The sequence below is a fragment of the Asterias rubens genome, chromosome 14 (genome assembly GCF_902459465.1).
Source record: "Asterias rubens chromosome 14, eAstRub1.3, whole genome shotgun sequence".
Lineage (NCBI taxonomy): Eukaryota > Metazoa > Echinodermata > Asteroidea > Forcipulatida > Asteriidae > Asterias > Asterias rubens.
The window spans coordinates 4,087,221-4,110,887 of NC_047075.1; the positions used below are offsets into that span (position 1 = coordinate 4,087,221).

General features: G+C 40.2%; 2 protein-coding genes across 2 annotated transcripts; one reads left to right on the top strand and one right to left on the bottom strand.

The window, feature by feature from the left end:
- Window positions 1–11,022, bottom strand: LOC117299348 (splicing factor 3A subunit 2-like). The gene is made up of 8 exons (XM_033782872.1): window positions 10,957–11,022; window positions 8,232–8,436; window positions 5,796–5,914; window positions 5,407–5,519; window positions 4,337–4,386; window positions 1,936–2,076; window positions 1,429–1,497; window positions 1–1,044 (listed from the first exon to the last, which is right to left on the bottom strand). The coding sequence occupies exons 2-8, from the start codon at window positions 8,355–8,357 to the stop codon at window positions 256–258; spliced, it is 1,407 nt and encodes a 468-aa protein (XP_033638763.1). The 5' UTR covers window positions 8,358–8,436; window positions 10,957–11,022; the 3' UTR covers window positions 1–255.
- A 7-nt stretch (window positions 11,023–11,029) lies between these two features.
- LOC117299347 (putative GTP-binding protein 6) lies at window positions 11,030–21,781 on the top strand. The gene is made up of 8 exons (XM_033782871.1): window positions 11,030–11,103; window positions 11,862–12,678; window positions 13,105–13,194; window positions 13,962–14,191; window positions 15,608–15,816; window positions 17,005–17,153; window positions 18,188–18,346; window positions 20,375–21,781. The coding sequence occupies exons 2-8, from the start codon at window positions 11,942–11,944 to the stop codon at window positions 20,535–20,537; spliced, it is 1,737 nt and encodes a 578-aa protein (XP_033638762.1). The 5' UTR covers window positions 11,030–11,103; window positions 11,862–11,941; the 3' UTR covers window positions 20,538–21,781.
- Window positions 21,782–23,667: the final 1,886 nt, after the last annotated feature.

Here is a 23,667-nt window from a genome sequence, read left to right on the forward strand (position 1 = left end):
TATGCATTTGGAATCACACAAAGTAATGCAACAAGAGTGTTTTTTTCTCTCTTAAGTCTCTTGCAAATTCGATGAGCAAATAGGCCAATTTTTCACAGAGAATTATCTCAGAGAATGTTCACATTTTTTACTAAATTTTATTCATATGTTGGGATACTCCAAGTGAGAATACATACATGTACTGGTCTTTGACTTATTACCAAACGTGTCCAGTGCCTTTAACGGGCAATTCACTTTACACAATTGTATTTTCATCTAATTCTCATCGTCATCATCTTGTTCCTGGAAGCTCTTCAGGAGTGCCATGGGTGTCGGGGGAGGAGGAGGTGGTACCGGTAAGGGTAGCCCACCCGACATCAAATTGGGTGGGGGAACTCCAGGAAACCCAGGGGGCATTGGAGGGGGCTTCATGCCAAACATGGGAGGCGGAGGCATATTGGGAGGAGGTACAGGAGGGGGTGGAAGAGAGGTGCCTCCCGAGGTTGAAAACACGGGAGGTGGCGGGGGAGGTATGGCCATCATTGGAGGTCGCTCCATACCCGGCGGGAGATCCTGACCGGTTGGTGGACCCAACGATGGGGGGCCCATCGATGGAGGGCCTAATGCTGGGGGACCCATCGATGGGGGACCTATTGAAGGGGGGCCTATCGATGGGGGTGGTATGGGGGGTTTAGGAGGCGGTGCCATCAAGCTGGGTGGTCCTGAGGTTGGCACACCTGGAGGCTCAGGGGGACCCCTCATCTGAGGTGGGGGTCCACCCATGAGATGGCGCGGAGGAGGACCACCTCTTGGACCTAGGAAACCATCGGGAGGTCCAGGGGGTCTGGGTGGTCCCCCGAATCTCGGCGGAGGGCCACGGAAACCTTCTGGGGGCGGCGGGCCACCTCGTAGGGGTGGAGGAGGGCCACGCATGTCGGGACGCGGTGGTCCTTGTTGGCGATCGTCGGATGGTGGAGGGCCTCTGAAACGAGGTCCGGCTCCGGGGCCATCATTTGAATTTTGCATCGGCTTTGGTTCCATCTTGAAATGGAACTGTAAGAAAAACTAGACAGAAAAACCAAAGAAAAAAACACATTAAAATTGCGTTCATGTTTTCGAAGACTTAAAGTTGAACCTTTTTTAAACTTCCAAAACGAAAAATTAAAAAAAGGCCACAATTCTGTAAACACTTCATTTCCTCATGGTTGTACATGTATATGATCGGTAAGGGGAAAACAAAACTGTTTAATTTTAGATTTTCCTACATTTCAGATTGTCCTAAACAATAATTTTCTTTTAAACAAAATGGGCATTTTATGACTAGGGCTATACAAGCAGTGACTTGGTCTAATCATGGAGGAAGAAAGGTCTAATGGCCTGTTTAAAACCTTCACTGGGTCACAGCATGGAGGAAGAAAATGGTCACAGCCAGCCAATAAAGGACCTCACCTGCTTCGTTTCCTTGTTCCAGGAGGTCCAGAATTTACTGTCCGCTTTGTCCACTTCACGGCTGGGCACCTGTAAAAAAAATTGGGACATGATGTAAAAAAATTAAGTGAGCAGTCCCATACAAGCCAACCATGCCTCCTGAGATGGCCAGACTTCGTTGTGGGAGAAGAGGTGCATCGACAATAACTACATAGAAAATATCTTCTTTTTTGGGGGGGGGGGGTAGGGGTTACCCATTCACCGATGTGTGTTAGTTAGCACTGTATTCTTAATACTTTCCCCGGGTCCTGTGAAAAAATATCACAGCCATATTACTCGGGTGGGACTCAAACCCACACCCATTGCAATTCTAGAGCAGTGTCTTACCAACTAGACTGACAAGATTGCCCGGTAGCTAGAGGCAGTGTGATCTTTCGATTAGCTCTTGTCAGGGGCTCACCCACTGAGCACCACAGGGTTGACACGGGGAAGCTAATTGAACACACTCAATACAAAATATTGACTCACCTTGAAAGCAATGGTCTCATAAGGCTCTGCAGCAAACAGCAGGTACTGCCATTTCTTATCAGGGGGTTCCACTCTTTGTTCATACGCAGACATGAACCGGTGACGGGGGTTCACACCCTCAGCAACTTCCGGGTAATCAATCTGGAAAATTTACAGCCAAAAATGTCAGACGATTTTTTATTTTTTTGGTAAGAACAAAATATAAGCCGAGTACGCATTTTTTAATTTGATTAGAAGGATTACATTATTTTTGTTTACATAAAGAGGACTGGAATTTCATCTTTGAAAGGGTAAGGTCTGTTTTATTTTGCAAAGCACACTTTTAATGGACACTCATAAAAAGTATGGGAGTATTGTGAAGGGGCACCAAGGCCCAGACCAGGGCAACGGAGGTCATGGCTTTTGTGTAATTCTAGGCCTGAATACATGATTCCCTGCATTATAAATACGAATAATTGAATGTTTACGAGTGCACGGTGACAATATTTTGTTAAAGCCATTGGACCCTTTCAGTTCAGAAAAAAACACAAAAAGTTCACAGATTTACAAATAACTTACAGGGTTTACAGAAGGTAGTGGTGAAAGACTTCTCTTGAAATACTATTCCATGAAATGCTTTACTTTTTGAGAAAACAGCAAAACGATATAAATTCTCGTTAACGAGAATTACGGATTTATTTTAAACACATGTCATGACACGGCGAATCGCGCGGAAACAATGGTGGGTTTTCCCGTTATTTTCTCCCGACTCCGATGACCGATTGAGCCTAAATTTTCACAGGTTTGTTATTAATTTTATATAGAAGTTGTGGTACACGAAGTGTGGGCCTTGGACAATACTGTTTACCGAAAGGGTCCAATGGCTTTAAAATATGGAATGTTCCACTAAAGGCCAAGGCCGAATGTATTCTCACCATACATGTACACTACCCAAAGCAAAACCTTCAAAGCTGTTTGTATATCATTAATAATCTAACAAAGAAATTAACACTAGTTAGCATCTACCCCTGAATACAGAAATTGGTTAAAAGTTTAACGATACAATTGTATGGAAAATTTTGTATCATTTAAGATATTAAATAATAATAATTTATTTTTGATAAAGTCTCTTACATGTACATAAAACATCTCAAAAACACTGTACAGAATTTGTTGACACAATACAAACATTAAGCTAAAAGAGATAAGCAAAATACAGCAAGATTACATTGTACAATAAGAACAACAACAATACAAACAACAACAACAACAACAACACAAAAAAGAGATACACCAACATGGTGTAATAACTGAAAAAAAAAAAAAAGTAGATACATTCACATTAAACCTGTAGTATTAAGAGGATGAAATGAAATACAAAATGTGAAACAAAAGATTGAAACAAACAACATCCAACATGTCCAAGGATAAAATACGAACACATTCTAAAACATTCATATACAAATGTAGAAACTGTACATAAACTGTGTTATTTAGCAAGCTATATGTAAAAAGACACATTGCGTAAACATTAAAATCTATTAAGCAATTAAGCATCAGTACAAATATTCAGTTTGGCAATAGCACTCACATTTCAGTGCACTCCAAGAATTATAATTTATTTATTTATTGATCGTTTTTGTTATTACATGAAACCATCAGAGCAAACAAAATCTCCAATGCGCCGTATTTTTGGTCGCGTGGCGGCGCCCTCAAGAGTATTTTTATCACTTCCGGGGGTATTATGCGATTTGTCGTGCACAGTTTCAATAGGCGTTCTGTCACTTTTGTTGCACCGTAGTTTTAAGTTGCTTTAGAGGTGGCTTGTATCGGCTCCTTCAAATGTCTTATTGTCCGTGATGGATTAGATGTCTGTGTTGTTAATGTGTTCCAGTCTATAATAACTGTTTTGGGTATGAATGAATATACCCCCGGAAGTGATTGAGAGTGCCCTCAGGCGGTCAAAAATATGGCCCATTGAACAGTCCATTGTCTGTTGATATACATCCCTGGCCTATTCGGCTCAATATAAGAGGCAAGCTTGAGCTTTCTGATTCTGAGATTCCTTGAAAGAGTTTTGGCCTTGTCTCTTGACCAAAATTCTGCAAATCACGGCGAGTACAAACCCAAATTTCTCACACGACAACTTCAAATCCCAGGAATAATCAAAAGAACTTGTATTGTCTTTCCTTTGTGAAGTCAGGGTTTCAATTCAGACAGTGAAATCAAAGGAAAAAATGGTTATTTGAGAATCTCTAAAAGGTTTCAAAGCAATAAGCGATTTGAACATTCCAATGGAACGTTCCGACGTTCGCAAAACACTGTCCATGCGCTTGCAATTGAATGCTTTTCCGATCCAATTATAGTGCTCCTACAATTCCAACATTTGAGATGCTCACTAAATTGAAAAAGTTACACTTACCTGGAACAGAAGACTCTGTTGACCCGAGTTTGAATCCCGTTGCTTTGTCACTATGGAAACAAAAAGAATACATTTTACTCTACAGCATGTGAAGCTTCTTCGTGTTTGTGAACAATAATCTCATATTCTACTTACTACATGTGTATTTAGACATAACAATGGCTTTATAATTGTAGGTAAAATGAAAAATTATGTTTCGGTTGAAAGAATGAAAGATAAGAATAACTAGTTCTTACATCACACTTTACATTAGTGCCCTGGTCATTTATCCAATAACATTCCTTTACATAATCTTTCCTCAATTCCCTGGGGAGTATACAGCCCTGCAGCCGATTTCACGAAACGCTAGGATTAATCCTATCTCGAGTTAGGACGAGTAACTCGCCTAACTTAGGACTAATCTTAAGGTCTGCATGCTACAGTGCAGGGTTGGGACTCGTCCTAAGTCCTAAGATACATCCTAAGTTAGGAAGAGTTTGGTGCAAATACGGTTGGGCTGCTGAGGTGCTCCTGAGGTACATTTTCATACACAATATCAACCTCTACCCCCACAGGTACCCATTTATACCCCTCGGTGAAGAGAAGTTAGCAATTATAGTACAGCATACTTGCTCAAGAAGTGTCATGACCGGGATTCAAACCCACGCTCCGATAACTTAAAGGCACTAGACTCGATTTGGTAATTGTCAGTATTCTCACTAATAGTGTATCCCAACATGCATAATATAACAAGTCTGTCAAAAATTTGGCCTCAATTGGTCATCAAAGTTGCAGGAGAGTAATGAAACAAAAGAACAACTTTGTTGTGTGCTTTCATATGCCCGAAAGGGCTTCTGGCCTGAAGTATTTTTTAGATTCAAATATTTTAGTGAGTTACCTCTTTGTTTTAACTACATGTACAACTGTATGTTACTTCAGAGGAAGTTAATGGTGTTATGCTAACATGTCCCTTGTAGTGTATTCTTGATGTATTTTTTATAAATCTTTTTATCTTCTCCATTTTTTGAGGTTTTGAGGAAATAAATAAATAAATAAAAATAAATAATATAAATACATGAGCTGGTGCTAACCTTTGTATCCAGGTCGTCCAATCTTGACAAACTTTCTGATGTCTACTTTTGCCTTCTCTAGCAGAGCTGGCTGGGCTGGAGCATCCTTGGCTTCTTTCGCTGCTCTCCTTGCTCTGCCACAACAAATAAGAAATAATAATAGTGGCTTCTTGAAGTTCTTGTATAGCCTGCACTCAGTGACGCTCGTCTTTAGAGACGAAAATTATGTGACTTGTTTTACTCATTTCTCAAAAAATACAGCATCTATTAGCAAATAATATTTGAAGGGAAGCTTTCTACCATCATTATTTTCAAACTGTGTGAGTTTAATGTAAACCTGTGTTTCGTGTCCAAAAAAAGTACCCAAATCCTTTAAAGCAACATGTAGCGTTATTCATGTTATAACTTACAGATTAGACTGATGCTTCTTGCCCTGTGTATGGGCCAGATAGCTCCCTTCGTTATTATGTAAAGTCAGGCACAGCTTGCATTCATAAGAACCCAGATGATTCTTCATGAAATAAGGATCCTGAAATAAAAACCGAACATACATAATAATAATAATAATAATAATAGCATTGAACATTTCTAGTGCCCCATGTCTGTCAATGATGACACTCCTGGAGCAAAAAAACAAGAACTCTGCTAATACACAATGGGTGCGTTCGTTTAGCTTCCCTGGGTCAATCCCGCAGTGCTCACTCCGGTGAGCCCCTGACAAGAGCTAATCGAACGATCACACTCGCCCTCTCATGGTGACGGCATGCACCTCAGGTCACCCCAAGTGACCCACTCCACAAGCAGGGCACTGGGGGCTGACCTGGGTGAGCCCCGTCAAAGCTATTCGAGCGTACCGGGGCAGACCGGGGTTGACCCAGGGAAGCTAAACGAACGCACCCATTGACACAAAACAACCAAAAGTTAGAAGGCTATTGTTTCTGAAATAGATATGTTTTGAGATTATTTTTGAATTTGGAACAAGTAACTGCTTTTCTGAGTTGAAGTGGGACGCTATTCCAAAGAGTTGCTGTTCCAAAGAGTTAGCCCGGCATGTGAAAAACAGCGATCACACGAGGAGTGCAGGTAACGTGGAACGTTCAGGAGCAGGTTGTTTGAGGAGTGGAGCTGTCTGGGAGGTTTGTACACATGAACCAAGGCATTGATGGAATCAGGTGATGTGCCATTCATTGAGTGAAATATCATAACATGACATACAATAAGTTCATTCCTGCATGACATAAGGTTTTTTTTAGGGACGACTTGGTAAAAGGGTCACGGTGATTTGGCCATCAAGCACATTTATGTGATGAATGCAAATCTTATGGCGCCAGAGTTTTTCAAGGATCAGATTTTTGCTCTAGAATGAAAGGTTATGTACATCCAGCTCTTATACAAGATCGCTGGGACTGGCCAAATAACCTCTTTATATAACAGGGCAGCTAAACAAAGAAGCAAAAAGCAAAAGTGTGATTGTACTCTTTATTTACAAGCAGAACCTTTTTATATTAGTGCTCTTTTTCAGGGTTGTTACTGTATGTAGCCCACAGACCAATAGGAGACTTTCCAACGCTAGGTGGCAGCAGACATACCGGGTAAATTTCCATTGTTTACGTAGTTCTGAACATGCGCATAATTCTGAGAACAATGGATTTACCCGGTAAGTCTGCTGCCCTCTATCGTCCCAGAAAGTCTCCCATTGTAGTAGTGTGCGATAAACCAAGTCAACTAAGGGTGAGCAGATTAACAAAATTAATCCTGTTTTAATTATTTAAGTGCCAGCTTCAGGAATGATGTCAGGTTTCCAAACTGTTTGTGTAATGGGGCCATTCAATAAGTTGAATGGCCTTTTGACTGTGTTCTTTTTTTTGACATTTGACAGGGCCCCCTACTCCTTGTCATTACAATGTAGAGGTGTCTCAGATCAATGCACAGTAGAAAACATTTTTATTTATTCTAGGGAAAATCTTGATTCATCGATGACACTTCATGACACTTCAGCCACACATCAACAATATTGTTCGTTTATCATCATATCACATCAGGAATATAGGTAAGATTCGCAAGTACTTGGACAAAAGTGCCACTGAAAAGGTCATTCACGCATTTGTTACTTCTCGTCTTGACAACGGCAATGCTCTTCTCTACAGTCTTCCTAACAACCAGATTTCCCGACTTCAACGGCTCCAAAATACTGCTGCCCGCATTGTGACACTGTCTAGAAAATCCTGTTCTATCACCCCCATTCTGAAACAACTACACTGGCTCCCTATCTCTCAACGAATCATCTTCAAGCTGATGCTCATTGTCCACAAAGCTCTAAATGGCAAGGCTCCCCACTATATTTCTGAACTGCTTCAAGTTTACACTCCATCAAGGAATCTTTGATCAAGTTCCATGCTTCTCCTCATTGAACCCAAGTCTCGACACTCATGGGGTGACAGGTCTTTTTCTTCAGCCGCGCCACGCATCTGGAACTCTCTACCACTTAATCTTCGATCTTGTGTTTGTACCGCAAAATTCAAGTCTCTTCTCAAAACTTATCTTATGTCACAGGTTTTCAATGACTAATTTTGTTGTGTCTGTTTTTCTTTGTGTTGTGTTTTGTTTTTGTTTTGTTTTTGGTTTTACTGCGCCTTGAACACCCAGCAGGGTGGATATGTGCGCATTACAAGTCTTATTATTATTATTATTATTATTATTATTAAATCTGTACTGGGTTGCATGATGTATTTTGCTCAGGAGAGTGCTGTGCAAAAATTGTGAGTCCTTGGCAGGCCTGCCCAACATCGCCCACCGGTCCGTGGCTACAACAGTGCTCTTTATAAAGAGGGTTGACTGTACTGTACCTTGTTTAGATCGATTGTTTCCAAGGCCAACTGCCTGAGTCGTTCCCTCCTGTCTCGGTTACTCTCGGACTCAGAGGCAACCCCTCCTCCTCCCGTCTTGCCTCCTGCTCTATTCTGAAAGTCCATCTTGGTCTTTCTTCAAGACTGATGGATCTAGAACAATGGAAGAACAATGTCTTCGGGATGATTGGTTGATTGGTCAAACCTGCGGGGAGAAAGAAAATAATGATTTTATTTCCAGATTCAGAACCATCCTAATTTGCTCCTCTTTTTGTTTCTCTATTTGCCTGTCGTTGGTCTGGTTTTGTTTTTGTTCTTATGTTGCCCTCCCTTTGTTAATGTTAGGCGCTCTGTTCTATGTACAGTCGACTCCCGTTATAACGAGGTCCGCCGGACTGGCCCATTTTCCTCGTATTATCCGAATCTCGTCTTAAACGCAGTGCGCTAAATATAGATACATACGTCATCATTGTGCATGCACACAACACGTGTACATGTACTTGCATATACATGACATAATGGCCGCACGTGTGTACACACAGATGCATGGCAGAGCTGCAATTGACTATACTACTGTGTGCATAGAGTAGTACATTATGTGCGATGTACTGCACAAACATACACAACGCAGGGATTATAAAACTGTTTTAACTAAGTTGGTTTAGTCTTAAATTCAATTTTAAAATCAATTTACATTTTACAAGATTGATAAAAAGTGTAAGATTTTAACTTGCGTTCATGTTTTGGGAAGTTTCTCTTACAAAACTTTGGTCGCCGGCAGTTTATTGCCAATGCAATAAATAGAGTCTTGGTTTTCATTGGTAACCACCTGTTTAACGTTGGATGGTTCATTGCTGCTGCGAGACACCAGGGGAAATCTTACTGCTGCATTACATACTGCACACACTGTGAAAATTTTCAGTCAATAAAATAAAAGCTGGATTTTCATTGGTAACCACTAGTGTAATAATAGAAGGTTCATTGCTAACGCGAGATACCAGGGAAGATGTTCTGTGCATGTGTGTGCATGTGCAATACACTCGTCGCAGCAACAAAAAATATAATCTTGATTTTCATTGGTAAACACTGTGTCATGTTGGATGGTTCATTGCCAATGTGGGATACCAGGTAAAATCTTGCTTTTGCATTCAATAATATTGATCACGCAACTAGTTTTGATTGTAAGTTGCGGGTGTTTTTTTTTCTTCAGAAAATTTATAATGCGCTTATAAACTCAGTGGATCAGTATCCTTTCTTAAGATTTCTCCAATGTTTGAACCATGCAAACCTCCTAATCCCACCATTGTCCGGAGTTTGGAATTAACAACCTTGCTTGCTGACTCGTGACTCCCGATTTCTGATTAGTGTTGCTAGCGGTAGCAGCCACTTAACACCTCTATTGTATGTCTTAAAAGCCACAAATATCGACTTTACCAGCTGTACAGGTATTTCCTTTGTTGGTTTTTGAATTGTTCTCGTTATAGAAGGGTTTTAAACAATGTTTTGCTCGTAATGGGTCTCCCAAATTACCTCGTTATAACCGTGTTCTCGCTACTACCGTGCTCGTATAATCAGTATTTTAATGCATTGAAACACGCATGGGGCCGTTCGGGACCGGCAAAAAACCTCGTATAAACCAGAACCTCGTAACATGCGAGCTCGTAATAACGGGAGTCGACTGTATAGCGCCGTATAAATGCTTTGTATTATTATTAATGATTGATAACACTAACTTATCACTAAATCAGGGGGAAAAAAGTCATATTTTTTACAGTTAAAAATACAAGAATTCAAGACAACGGACTGAAAGTGATATAAAAACATGACTCTTCCACATTAGTTATATTATTATTATGTTGAAATGTTGTTATAAAGTGCATTTAAAATTTGTTGTCGTCAGTTGTCGGATTTAAGTGTGCCACCGTCACCGACGTTATATTATACACGGTAATGAATCATCAGGGACAGGGAGGGGGGAGGGGGAGGGGGGAGGGGGGGGGGGGAGGGGGGGGGGGGGGCAGAGAATGAATGTGATCACTTGTGTAAAAAGACAATGTGTGTGAGACCATGGTCATGGAGGTACGTAGAGTGGTGTGCCATGACTCCCTGCTGAGGCCCTGTCACCCTGGCCTGAGATTTGTTTTTTTTATAAATAAAACTTTACCATTAATTTTTTTATAAATGAATTAAAATAGTCAAATTTCAAAATGGATTAGTTAGGTAATCTACTAATAATAAATATACTAGAATTAGTAGAAGTAGATAGCATTTTTTTTTTGATTTTTTTTTACGAGCTCATGATTTGAATTCATTGGATGTTTTTCCCTGTCTAAAATTTTGCCATAATATTATTATTGCACGATTGAATATTGGTAAATCATGATTTGAACAGCGGAATGGAATGTCTTTATTTAAAAGTTGATTGTATCAAGGCAGGGAACCAATCTACTATACAGCTTGATTCAAACACATAAAATCGTCTGGTGCCTCGTTCATTAATCGTTACTAGTTAGTTCATGCGCGCTACGGCCTTCGCTTCAACAACAAATCTTGCAAAAAAATGAAAATTCATCTATATGATCTTAGGTTTATCAAGCAAATTCTACGATCAAACGGCACAACTGTTAGTTGAAATGAAGCTATAGTGTATGAAACTTCGAAATAATCTTTTGCTTGCATGGTAACCATTTACTTCCACCAGCTCCAGTAAATAGCTAAAACTTACCAAATTTTCTTTCGTCCGATTCACGTTTACACGTGTGCCAAACGCTGAAGACTCACCTGTTACTATCGCAAGAGGGCGCTTTCAACTCACGAGCTAGCTTGAGAACTCCAATAAAGTTAGATTGAGAACAAGCTTGCCAAAAAATGGGTAAGTTTTTATTTTAGATTTTACGATTTTATAACCTTATGAATGTCATTCATTGCCTATTATTATTAAGACATGCATTATGTTGAGCATTAACGTCCCCATTCCACATGCGAAATTGCAGTGGAAATTGAGACAAGAAAGAAGGGGTCAACTTTGAGTTTTTGAGGTGTTGGGTTGGGGTGTGGGGCGGGGCGGGGAACTATTAGGGGTGGGGGGGGGGGGGCTAGGCTAAGTGTTGATTGGCAAGTCAGTGCATGTGCAGACCAGGGTCCGGAAAGGGGGGGTGGGTGTATAGTCAAGAAATAGTCCTCTAAAATGCATCATCAAGTCAGTGTCACTGACACGTCGTTGCATGCAGGCACTCAGCCACATTGTGCATCACCATTTTAATTTTTTTTGTATTGTTTGTTTAGTCACTTTATAAATGTTACAAAGTTCATGTATGTTTGAAATAATTTTGATTCATACTCGAACCATGGAGGTAGAATTTCTACCTCCATGCTCGAACTCACTCCAGTCTGCCAGTCCAGGGGACAGGTTGAATTTTGTTGCAAAGTGTCTGTATCCTGCCATGTGCACATTGCACGTTTGCCGTTTTCATTCGTTATGAAATAAAATAGTACTGTCCTGATCTCATTTATTCAGAAGTGTGGTGACAGAAGTGTTCGGAAAGTTGTCCCTATATTGTGCTTCCACCATTGTTGAAGTCAACATTCTACTAAATATATGCACCTTCTATAATCTATTGTTCATTCCAGGTTTCCATCTGATCCTGACTTTCGACTGTACCTAGCATCAGAAAAAAAGAGAGAGCTCTCCCTTGTCATCCGTGTAAAGAATGTCTGCTGTCAGGAAACTACTCAGCGTGACATCTGCTGAAGTCAGAAACATACCTTGGAGTACAGTCTTTTCTCGTCAGCATGCCCCCCTAACTCGTTGCTTGAACAGTTCAGCAAGCCACCAGTCTCATCGATACCTGGTCACTCTGAATGCAGCTATCTTTCCACACTTCCAAATCTCAACGTCTCCAACAAATGCATCTCAATTTCCATCCCTCGTCTCAGCATCGTCATTCCACTCTTCCAGATGTCGACAAAAAAAACATGTCACCAAGAAGCTGAAGGGTCAAGACTCTCTACCAAGCAGAAGAAGAAGCCAGGATGAGGATGATGGGTCCTCCTCGGACTTTGAATCTGACTGGGACGCAATCCTCTCGCAGGAGGACCCGATCAAAGATGTCGACCCCCCTCCTCTCGGAGGTCATCGCTTCTTTGTCCTTCAGCCCGACTTAAGACGCGGCCACGGAGCGAAGCGCCACATGCACCCTGATTTGCAACTTGAGGAGGCCATTGCCCTGGTGGAGACCATTCCAGATTGGACGGTCGTGGACAGCTTGGTGCAAGCCGTTAAGGACCCTGCCAAGAAGTTTGTTTTCGGGAAGGGGACGTTTGCCGAACTAACTAAGATTATCCGCTCACGGCTGGAGATCACAGGCGTTTTTCTGAGTATTGATAGACTTAGCGGGGTGCAACAGAGGGAGCTGGAAGATGCTTGGGGAGTACAAGTCTTTGACAGGTGTGAGTTTAAAACTGGGACACTTTTTTTATTATTTTGGTAAAATGACGTTTGGCCTTGACCTTGACCCTGACCTAAACCTTGACCTGTGTAGTTTACTGCAGCTCCAAGGGTAGGGTTACTGCAGTTACAGGTTGAATGGCTTCTGACTGGCACTCCCGATCAAAGATATTGACAAAATAGGAAGACCACCAACTTTAGGGCTCCAGATAGATTAGTTGGTAGAGCACCTGCACAAGAGTACGAAGAGTACACAGGTTCAAGTCCCACTCTGATTAAGATTTCTTTGTTCAACCAAGAATGTCTTAATTGACATTTATCCACATACCTGTGGTCAATTGATTGGTCATTGTTATTTACTCCCATTCCTTTATTTCAAGATTGAAAATGCTCACAGTGCTACTCTTTTCTCTCTATTTCTTGCAGATACGCCGTTGTTCTAAAGATTTTTAAAGACCATGCCCGCACAAGAGAGGCCCAAATGCAGATTGCACTAGCAGAGATTCCATACCTCAGGTACGAGACTTCATTTAAAACTAATTGCACTTTCAGTTGATTTCTTAACAATGAAGTTCAATTCAGTTGCAACAGGTAGGCCTATTGCTTTATTTTTAAAATAAAAATAACACACATTTCTGGATGATTGGTTCTGGTTGACGCCACCTCTAGGATTCTGGTCCGAATCATGCCGGGGGCATTATGTGGAATGAGTTTTCAGTTCCTATATATGTACCTGAAGCGCACGTGGGATTTTGCATGGAATACTTCTCTTGAGTATATATCTCAAACTGAAACTTGCTTCTTTATGATGTTCTTGGCCAGTGTGTAGTGGTAAAGTTTTGTTTTTCTGCAAGTCCTTGGCTTACCGGAGTAAAAAAATGAAATGAAACTCACCAAGTAAACACAAAGACATGGAAGGTAAAAGAATAGGGAGCCATACCCCTCAACACCGTTATCTCCCAGGGCTTCAACTTAGCTGACATCTGTTTAAATTGCCGAGCTGTCAAACCCTATGGGTTCAAGCTTTGGTGTTTCTGATCAGCAAAGTGTGGGTCCCAGTCTTGACACTAGTGAAGATCAGGCTTTTCCGAGTCCCGGTCTTGACACTTTTAAACATTATTATTTCAGATGGGGTGTACAATGCAAAGTCTTCAGTCCTGTGTGTTTGTAATGCACATCAAGAATCGTAAAACACTTTAAATATATCACTTTTATCTGTCACTTTTATCTACCAGTCCTGTGTGATAACTTTAAATCTTTTTTTACCCATCCAACTTCTCCAGATCCCGTCTCAGAAGACAAAATGACAACATGGACCAGCAAAGAGGTGGCCACTCTTTCATCAGTGGGGGCGGAGAGACCTTCTTATCAGTTCAGCAACGAGTCTTGAAAGAGCGGGAGCAGAAAGTCAGAAAGGCGCTGGATCAGCTGAAGATGAAGCGAAGTTTACTGCGAGGAGGAAGGGCTCGGAGAAACTTCCCCATCGTTTCTGTGGTGGGATACACCAATGCTGGTGAGCTGTTTAAAGCCATTATACACTTTCGGTAAACAGTATTGTTCAAGTCCCACATTTCGTGTATCACAACTTATATATAAAATAACAAACCTGTGAAAATTTAGGCTCAATCGGTCATCGGAGTCGGGAGAAAATAACGGGAAAACCCACTCTTGTTTCCGCACGTTTCGCCGTGTCATGACATGTGTTTAAAATAAATCCGTAATTCTCGCTATCGAGAATTGATGTTGTTTTAGAGTTTTCTCAAAAAGTAAAGCATTTCATGGACTAATATTTCAAGAGCAGTCTTTCACCATTACCTTCTGTAAACTTACCTTCTGTGAACTTGTTTTTCCTTTTCTGTATCGAAAGTGTATACAGTACTGGCTTTAATAGAAATACAAACTGATGAAATCGTATAAATATTTATATGGGAGAGAACAGTGAAAAACCATTCACACAATTTTCAGTCGTAAACACATATAGGACTCGGACAATCTCAGACAATCTCTAGCTACCGGGCAATCTCAGTGGTCTAGAATTGCAAAGGTCCTGGGATTGAACCCCATTGGAGTAATATGCCTAGTGGTTTTTTCACAGAACTCGGAAAGTACTGAGTAGGCCCTATACTTTGCTAACACACATGATCGGTGTGATGGGTAAAACCCAAATGAGTATTCTTAATCATGGATGCTATTAAATCAATTTTATTGTATCAGTCTACAAACTGTAAAGGCAAAGCCTGCCTTTGGTTTTGGGAAACATGCTATTGCGGTACACAACCTGAAAATTTAATTTCCAAAGGTGGTTGCATTTTTCGTGTCCATTCAGGCAGATAGTAATACACACTCTGAGAAGCAATGCCGGGTAACCCTCTCAAATTTTTGTGTATAGCAGCTGCTATAACCACATTCCTTCGAAGTGATTAATGAATCTCAAAATGCTTTATACTTATCAAACGCTTAGGCTATGTAGGCTACAAACCAAATGTTTTTATTGCCATTAGTCAGTATTTAAAGGCAGTGGACACTATTGGTAATTGTCAAAGACTAGCCTTCACAGTAGTATCTCAACATGAGCATAAAATAACAAACCTGTGAAAATTTGAGCTCAATCGGTCATCGAACTTGCGAGATAATAATGAAAGAAAAAAAACCCTTGTCACATGAAGTTGTGTGCGTTTAGATGGTTGATTTCGAGACCTCAAGTTCTAAATGTGAGGTCTCGAAATCAAATTCGTGGAAAATTACGTCTTTCTCTTAAACTATGGCACTTCAGAGGGAGCCGTTTGTCACAATGTTTATACCATCAACCTCTCCCCATTACTCGTCACCAAGTAAGGTTTTATGCCAATAATTATTTTGAGTAATTACCAATAGTGTCCACCGCCTTTAAGAGTGATTACCAAATAAATACTTTCCCTTTTAATCTCAGGGAAGACCACCCTAATCAAATCCCTGACTGGAGATGCAACAATGCAGCCTAAGGATCAGCTCTTTGCAACGCTGGATGTGACTGCGCACGGAGGTACCCTCCCTAATAGAATGCCTGTTATCTACATGGACACTGTTGGCTTTATATCTGATCTACCTCACAGTCTCGTAGCTTCATTTGCAGCAACGTTGGAGGATGTGCTTCTCTCTGTGAGTAGACTGTGCTTTTAGGCATTGTGAGGTATCAATGTATACTTGGTTTGCAGTTATACACCATGCATGCCATGTGTATGACTTGAGACATTGCATGGTATCAATACATATTTGTTTGCGGTAACACCATGTGTGTATTTGATTTTAGACATTGCATGGTGAAGGTATATATTGGTTTGCGGTAACACCATGTGTATTATATATTTGTTTTGAGACAATGCATGGTGAGGTATCACTACGTGTATATAGGTTTGCGGTAACACCATCTGATATATATTTGATTTGAGACAATGCATGGTGAGGTATCAATATATTGGTTTGCGGTAACACCATGTGTACATGTATAATATTTGATTTGAGACATTGCATGGTGAGGTATCAGTTTGCGGTATAACCATGTGTATAATTTGATTTGATGTCTACATGAGGCTTGCTGGGTAGATAATGTCTGGGAGACTTCTCTACTACCGGGAAGTAGAATATGGAATTCTCCTGGAGATCATGAGTTCTTAAAAGGGATGTCCTGCTCGTTAACTTCTACTTTGGCGGAAGGTTGAAAATTGGCCAGGGCTACTACTTTAGCTTAGTGGATTGAGGGGACTTCTCGTTAGTAACTTATTTAACATGTATGTACAATGTACATGTAGGTCAGCCCTTCTTCTTAATAAAGTGTTCCTACTCTTTTTCCATGGGCCAAATATCATGTCTGCGGAGGTCTCTAGTCATTTTTCGTTCACCCTAAATTAAGGGAAGGTTACAGAGTTGGTAAGAACAAAAATCATGAAGATCACAGATTTACATAAAACTTACACGGTCTAATGATGATGATAGTAGAAAAACATCCCTTGAAATATTTCTGTCTGAAATGTCAAACTTTATGAGCCCCGTTTGGAGTTTATCGCTCACTGAGTGTTTTATTCATTTAAGTTTTTGCATCGATGTCATGCAAAATTGGTAGTCGGTTTTTCAGTAATTTCTTGTGACCGATCGATCTCAAACTTCTAGAAGTTTGTCAGTTTCTGTATGGTGGACGACATAAAGTGCTTACACTGCCAGCAACTAATTTGTAAGCAAAAAAAACAATTCTGTAATGTTCCTTTAATTGTGTAGTTTAAATACATTTTTCTTTTAATTTCCAATTTACATTGCAAATTTTCAGCACGATCTGTTTTTCTCTCTCTGTAGGATATTATCGTTCATGTTCGTGACGTTAGCCATCCAGACAGTGTAGCACAGAAGGAGAAGGTCCTTCAGGTTTTGGCTGAGTTAGGCGTGCCCGAGACACTCATGGACAATATCGTTGAAGTCTGCAACAAGGTCGATAAAGTTGAAGGGTAATAATAATAACAATAATAGTCGGTTTTTATGCAGCACTTTATACACCCGAAGGGCATCTCAAAGGGCCTCCACATTATTACGCCTGGTCACTGGACCTTAAACCAATCCTTAAATCATCTTAGCTCACCGGGGAGTCACGCAGCCTGTGCTGCCAAATATGTAGCCAGTAAGCTAAGTCAATCACAATAACCATCTCTGCCCTTGCAGGTATCCATTTACCCCTGGTTGGAGAGAAGCTTATGGTTAGTTACATTTCTTCTTCCGGCCTTTGTCAGTTTTACAAACGAAAAGTTGTTACTATTACAGTCGATAACTGACAAGTTCAGATTGAGTGTACGCATTTTTATTTAACAAGGGGCAAATTTTATAGTGCTGCTTAAATGTCTGTAAGCAGTTGTCCGACAAAATACAAAGAGCAAAATACTAGGCTAACTGAAGATGACAAAAGTAAATAGATAAGTAGAGAAAAAGCTATGTTTCATAGTGAGAGAGAGAGAACGATAAAAGTAAATAGATATGTAGAAAAAAACTTTATCTCTACTTTATCTCTACTTCTGACTATGTAACATAGTAACAGCATTGTTCTTAAAGGCACTGTACACGTTTGGTAATTGTCAAAGACCAGTGTTCTCACTTGGTGTATCCCATCATAAGCATAAAATAACAAGCCTGTGAAAATTTGGGCTCAATTGGTTTGACGAATGTGTGTGCTTTCAGATAGGAATAAAATACTCTTAGCTAGAAGTCTTTTAATATTTGAGTGAGAAATCACCTCTTTCTCAAAAACTACGTTACTTCATAGGGAGCCATTTCTCACAATGTTTTATACTATCAACAGCTCTCCAATGCTCGTTACCAAGTTAATTTTTAATTTAATATTGGTTTTGAGTAATTACCAAATGTGTACAAGTTCCCTTTAAATCATGGGAGATTCTTTGCATGGATTTATGCCTAATGCCTTTGCCTCAAAAGAGTTAGCAATATAAATGTTATTGTTATGCATGTCTCAGTACAACCTTTTTCTTGGTAGGCCAATTGATGAGGAGCTTGTAGAATCAGGAATACAAACATCTGCTGAGACAGGCTCAGGTTTGGACAAACTTAAAGACTGCCTCCAGAAGAGAATTCTTGAGACTACTGACATCACTGGCTGTCAGTTGGAAATACCAATGAGTGGTTCCCATTTAAGGTGAGTTGGCTTCAATTATGCAGTAATCAGTGTTTGGTAACCATTGGGGGAAGAGATACTGTATTGACCCCTTGCACGTGTGTCACACGCGGCGACTGATGCCACGCTCACCATGTTGGTGGGCAGTTAGGTTTACGTGTATTAATACCGCGTCGCCTAAAACGCGCACTTCACTGCATAACGTACAGCATACTCAATGCATAGAGTTATATATGAAAACGCACAGTGAAATTGCCCACCAGTATGGTGCATTCAAGATTTTTCTGATGATGACGTCAGGTGAAATGGGTCAATAGACCTTTTTATTGCAAAGTTAAAGTCTTCAAGCAGGCTTAAATTCTTGATTCTGATTGGTCTATCCATAGCAACAAGAATGTGATATAAACCTATATTGCACAGCCCATATCACAACCTGCGTCTTGTGTGTTCTACGTCACGCCCCAAGTTTGCTTGAAGATAGATATGTTATCACACTCGTGCTTGTGGAATACGAACGCATAGCACTTCTGCGTCCCATATCAAACCTGACCTTCGTTGGGTGAGTTGCCTTCAACTACACAGTCGATTTTGGGTAACCATTTGATGGGGGTGAAGGAAAAGCTATAAATACAAAGCAAAGTCAATGCCAACAAGCAGGAATAGTTGATAGAACGCTTGCACGATCATCCGGAGTCAATCCACTATAAAAAATTTGTCTTTGTTACACCCCAAATTATTTCAAATTTACCCAGTTGGTTATTATTGATGTTTGGCAGAGATTTATCAGTTGTTCTATTGTACACTGTTTTAAAGGCAGTGGACACTATTGGTAATTACTCAAAATAATTATTAGCATAAAACCTTACTTGGTAACGAGTAATGGGGAGAGGTTGATGGTATAAAACATTGTGAGAAACAGCTCCCTCTGAAGTGGAGTAGTTTTTGAGAAAGAAGTAATTTTCGACGAATTTGATTTCGAGACCTCAAGTTTAGAACTTGAGGTCTCGAAATCAACCATCTAAACCCACACAACTTCATGTGACAAGGGTGTTTTTTCTTTCATTATTATCTCGCAACTTCGACGACTAATTGAGCTCAAATTTTCACAGGTTTGTTATTTCATGCATATGTTGACACCAAGTGAGAAGACTGGTCTTTGACAATTACCAATAGTGTCCACTGTCTTTAAGCAAATTGCTCCTACCATCATCTTTAGCGTATAAGCCATGGCTTAAACATTGATTTTGCTCCTCAAAAGGTATTCTGCGACTTATATGCCGAAAGGCTTAAAGCCCCTTTCACACAGGAAGGGTCCCTTGGTAAATTGTACAATGTATGTAGCATGGTTGTGAAATTTAACAAAATGTTTCTCAAGTGAAAGGACAATAGACCGATTCATTAGGCTCCGCCCACGATGCACATGTGAGCAAGAACGCGTGGGCCTCTCCAATGCCTTTCTGCACAACTCTGCCGCGCGCGACAAGAATACGCGCACGCATGTCGAACTTTATGTCGGACCATCGTTGCGTTGTGATGGGTCAATACACAATGGGGCGGAGCTTAATGGATCGGTCTATTGTTTCTATTGTCAAGTTCTCTTGCAAAATATTTTCAAACATTGCTACATTTTACAACCATGCTAAAATAAAGCAAGGGACCCCAGTTAAATTTCTGTCCTGTGAATAGCACTTTATATGCCAATGGTTACTGTAGTCTTTGCTCATCATGAATGTTTGATTTCCCCCATGAGCATCATGAGCATCTCAGCCTTTCGGTTTCCCACTTCGTGTTTCACACAGGAAGGGTCCCTTGGTAGTAGTATGATTGTAAATTTAAAAAAAAATCCTTGTGTGAAAGGACAACTGTTTCTACTGTCAAGTTCTCTTGCAAAATATTGTCAAACATTGTAACATTTTACATCCATGCTAAAATAAAGCAAGGGACCCCAGTTAAGTTTCTGTCCTGTGAATTGCACTTACTATGCAAATTGTTACTGTAGTCTTTGCTCATGAATGTTCGATTTATCCCATTGTTATAATCTTCTTACAGTTGGTTATACAAGGAAGCCACAGTAACATCAACAGAAAAAGGAGATGATGCCGATATGCAGATGATGAAAGTGAATGCCATCATGAGCGTCTCAGCCTTCGCCAAGTTCATTGCAAAGTTCGGTGATCTAAGAACAACTGTCGTTGAGAAGGAAAAGTCATGAAGTATTTTCTCAAAAGAAAACAAAATTCATGCATGAATCATTTCTCAGATTTATGAGGGTTGGTGTTCATTCGTGAATGCTGTATTCAGCGATGTGGTTTGTATCCGCTGTCACCTGGCTAAGCGTGGATGGATTTGACGTTCTTGTGAGAGTACTGGGGAAGTTTATTGCTGTAGTCAGCTGAACTTGAGCATGTTACCTTTTATTGTATTTTTCTTGATAATTTGCCTGTAAAAATCAGCTTTACGACAAAAATATATGACAAGGCATCAAGGCACTGCCTGATACAATAAAGATATGTCCGTGCAGGGTTTACACTAGACTTGTGGACAAGTCATTAAATGTCTGTCGCGGTCTGTCGCGGTGATAGCGTTCCTACTCTCCCCGCAATTTCCGCAGTATTCTTACGAGACTGCTGGCCCGCGAGACTACTGCTCTCACAAAAACGGTCCCATTTGGGAGCAGAAGTCGGGCAATCATCAGTTTGCGCGAGAGTAGTGATCTCGCGAGACACCGACACAACTCGACTATCTCACAGCGTGGGACCATTAACGACTTGTCCACAAGTCTAGGTTTACACTCATGCTTGGTATGATTGGTATGGTAAAGATAATTCCCAACCCTCCTAAAAATGGCCTAGGACTGGCTCCCTCCCCAGCTCTTCACGTGGAATAGTCCAGTCTAGGATACCAAGGATGTTAAACTTGCTTTAGTTATAGAAACCGGGGTAAAATGATACATATAACTTATAAGGACAGGTGGCTCCTAACTTTAAACAGTCATTATATTCTACGTCAATTAACCATGCATTTTGTTAGTTCATGTTGCATTTTCATCCCATCCTGTTTTATATTGCCTGCAAGACCACACCATGGGTTAAATATAAGCAGTTCAAAATGCCCCTAGTGATTGCAAGTAGAGTCTTGCAGTTTGGTTATCCTTACTTTATTAGCCTCCAATCAGAGTGACACAAATCTGCTTGGATGTTTTCTAAAACTTGTGGTTGTTTCACATTCTTGCAATGGATTGAGTGAATATTTTCACTTGTTGAAATGATGGAATGTGTTTCAAGCTGTTGAAATGATGGAATATGTTTTATATTTTAAGCTGATGAGATATTGTTTAATATTGTGCTTCTAAATACTCATTGTTTGTACACTCACTATCATTGGGTAGTAGGACATACAGCAAGTATAGCCGGGAAGGCAGACTAAGAAATTTAAAATAAAACATTGAAAATGTGAGATTTCTTGTGATTGAGGTTGTCTATTTAATTTGACTAATGACAAAAATTACATAGTAAACAAAACTACACAAAATGCTCTGACAGAGTTTCCATTGTAATGGAGGATCATGCTGTTCCTCATTCTGTATTAAAGGGTCTATGTAATTTTTGTAGGACAAAAAACACAATGTCTACAGATTTACACTAAACTTACACAGTTTGAAGATAATGATAGTAGAAAGCTTCCCTGAAAATATTACGTGCTGAGGTGCTGTAGTTTTTTGGGAAATGAGTAAAACAATGTCATAAAAATAATTTTCGTCTCATGAGACGACAATTACTTTAATAATTTACAAACGTATTTTCATGACATTGTTTTACTAATTTCTCAAAAACTACAGCACCTCAGTAAGTAATATTTGAAGGGAAGCTTTCCACTATCATTATCTTCAAACCTTGTAAGTTTAATGTAAATCTATGGACATTTTGAAAAGGTACCCAAATCCTCTAAAACCAGTAACCCTGGGAGTTACACAAGTGCATACAGGAATACACATGTTCCCTTAGTTATTGGTTCACCAATAGAAGTTTTAGAAGCTTGATTGTCGTGGGGAGGGATGAAACCAGCACAGGCCATCTTTAGTCCTGAAAGACCAGTAGCTCCTTTTTGTTTAGAGGGTAATTGTGGGTATGTCTCTATGTGGCTGAGACAGTTTTGTGCACAAAGTGTATGAGTGAAAATATTTGTTCAGCCCATCATCAAAGAAATAAGCACTTGGATATGCGGAATGGTCCATGACTCGGTGTTGTGCTCTAACTTCTAAAGGGTTGTAAGGTAGAGGGAGTTGATTGTCATAACTGAAGTGATGTAAAAAGGGGTTCCAATCATCAACCCAGCAAGTATTTTGATATTAAATTTCACGACACATAAGGGGTGCCTCTGACGGTAGGCAAAAGTGCGCTTGCACTATCAAAATCATAATGAAATTATTGTTGAGCTTCGAGACCTCAGCTTATAGGTCTCGAATTCAAGGCATCTGTAACCACAAAGCTTATGCGACAAACGAGTTTTTCTTCTTCCTTTATTCTCTTGCAACTTCGAAGACTAACTGAGTTCAGTTTTTCACAGGTTTTGTATTTTATGCATATTATGTTGAGATACACAGTTTGGAAGACTGACCTTTAAAAATGCCAAAGGTGGCAGTGTCTTTAAAACAAAAAGTGAAACAAGGTATACTTATCTGGCAGTTATCGGGATTGTTATCTAAAAAGTGTTGTTTACTGTCATGCATATATATAGGAGCTTCTTGTCACTTTTTGTTGCAAAATAATTATTTGACCAATATCATCCATGCATGGAACAACAATAGTTTATTCCCCAAGTGAATATTAAAATAAAATGTCATGATATCAATTGCTATTATCTTTACTCTTCTAGAAGACAGAAATATAAGCTTTGTTTTTATTGGTCAAAGGTGATGTTTGTCTGCTTCACAAACATCTAAACACATATAGGGAAGTTTTGGGTCACTTCATTTATCCAAACAGAAAGTACACCTGTAATTATCCCTGCGGATAAAGCTAATTGCCCACTCTAATCGACATGGTAAAGTCCCCCCCCCCGCCCCCACCTACTCTAGCCCCACAATTGTCACACCTCAAGAGATTGAACAACTCGCAAATGAAGATAGATCATCCCTTAATTCTTTGCTCTGCGTGCCTCCCTACCTAGCCTCCCAAACCAATTGCTTACGTCACTGGTATTACGTGACCCCCAATGCCAATACAACCACCCCCTCCCACACCTTCAAAAATGCTAAAAGTTTCACGGACAACATTTCCACGACCGCAGAACATAAAATTCCTTCCGCGCACCGGTGAAAGTAGTGCGCCTTTCCCGTGTAA

Coding starts and splice junctions, on each gene's coding strand:
- LOC117299348 (XM_033782872.1), bottom strand. CDS start 8,357: ATGGACTTTCAGAATAGAGCAGGAGGCAAGACGGGAGGAGGAGGGGTT. Junction 2,077..4,336: donor AACAGAGTCTTCTGTTCCAG/GTAAGTGTAACT, acceptor TAAATTTTCCAG/ATTGATTACCCGGAAGTTGC. Junction 1,498..1,935: donor ATGAGACCATTGCTTTCAAG/GTGAGTCAATAT, acceptor TTTTTTTTACAG/GTGCCCAGCCGTGAAGTGGA.
- LOC117299347 (XM_033782871.1), top strand. CDS start 11,942: ATGTCTGCTGTCAGGAAACTACTCAGCGTGACATCTGCTGAAGTCAGA. Junction 14,192..15,607: donor GGTGGGATACACCAATGCTG/GTGAGCTGTTTA, acceptor TTTTAATCTCAG/GGAAGACCACCCTAATCAAA. Junction 18,347..20,374: donor ATGAGTGGTTCCCATTTAAG/GTGAGTTGGCTT, acceptor ATCTTCTTACAG/TTGGTTATACAAGGAAGCCA.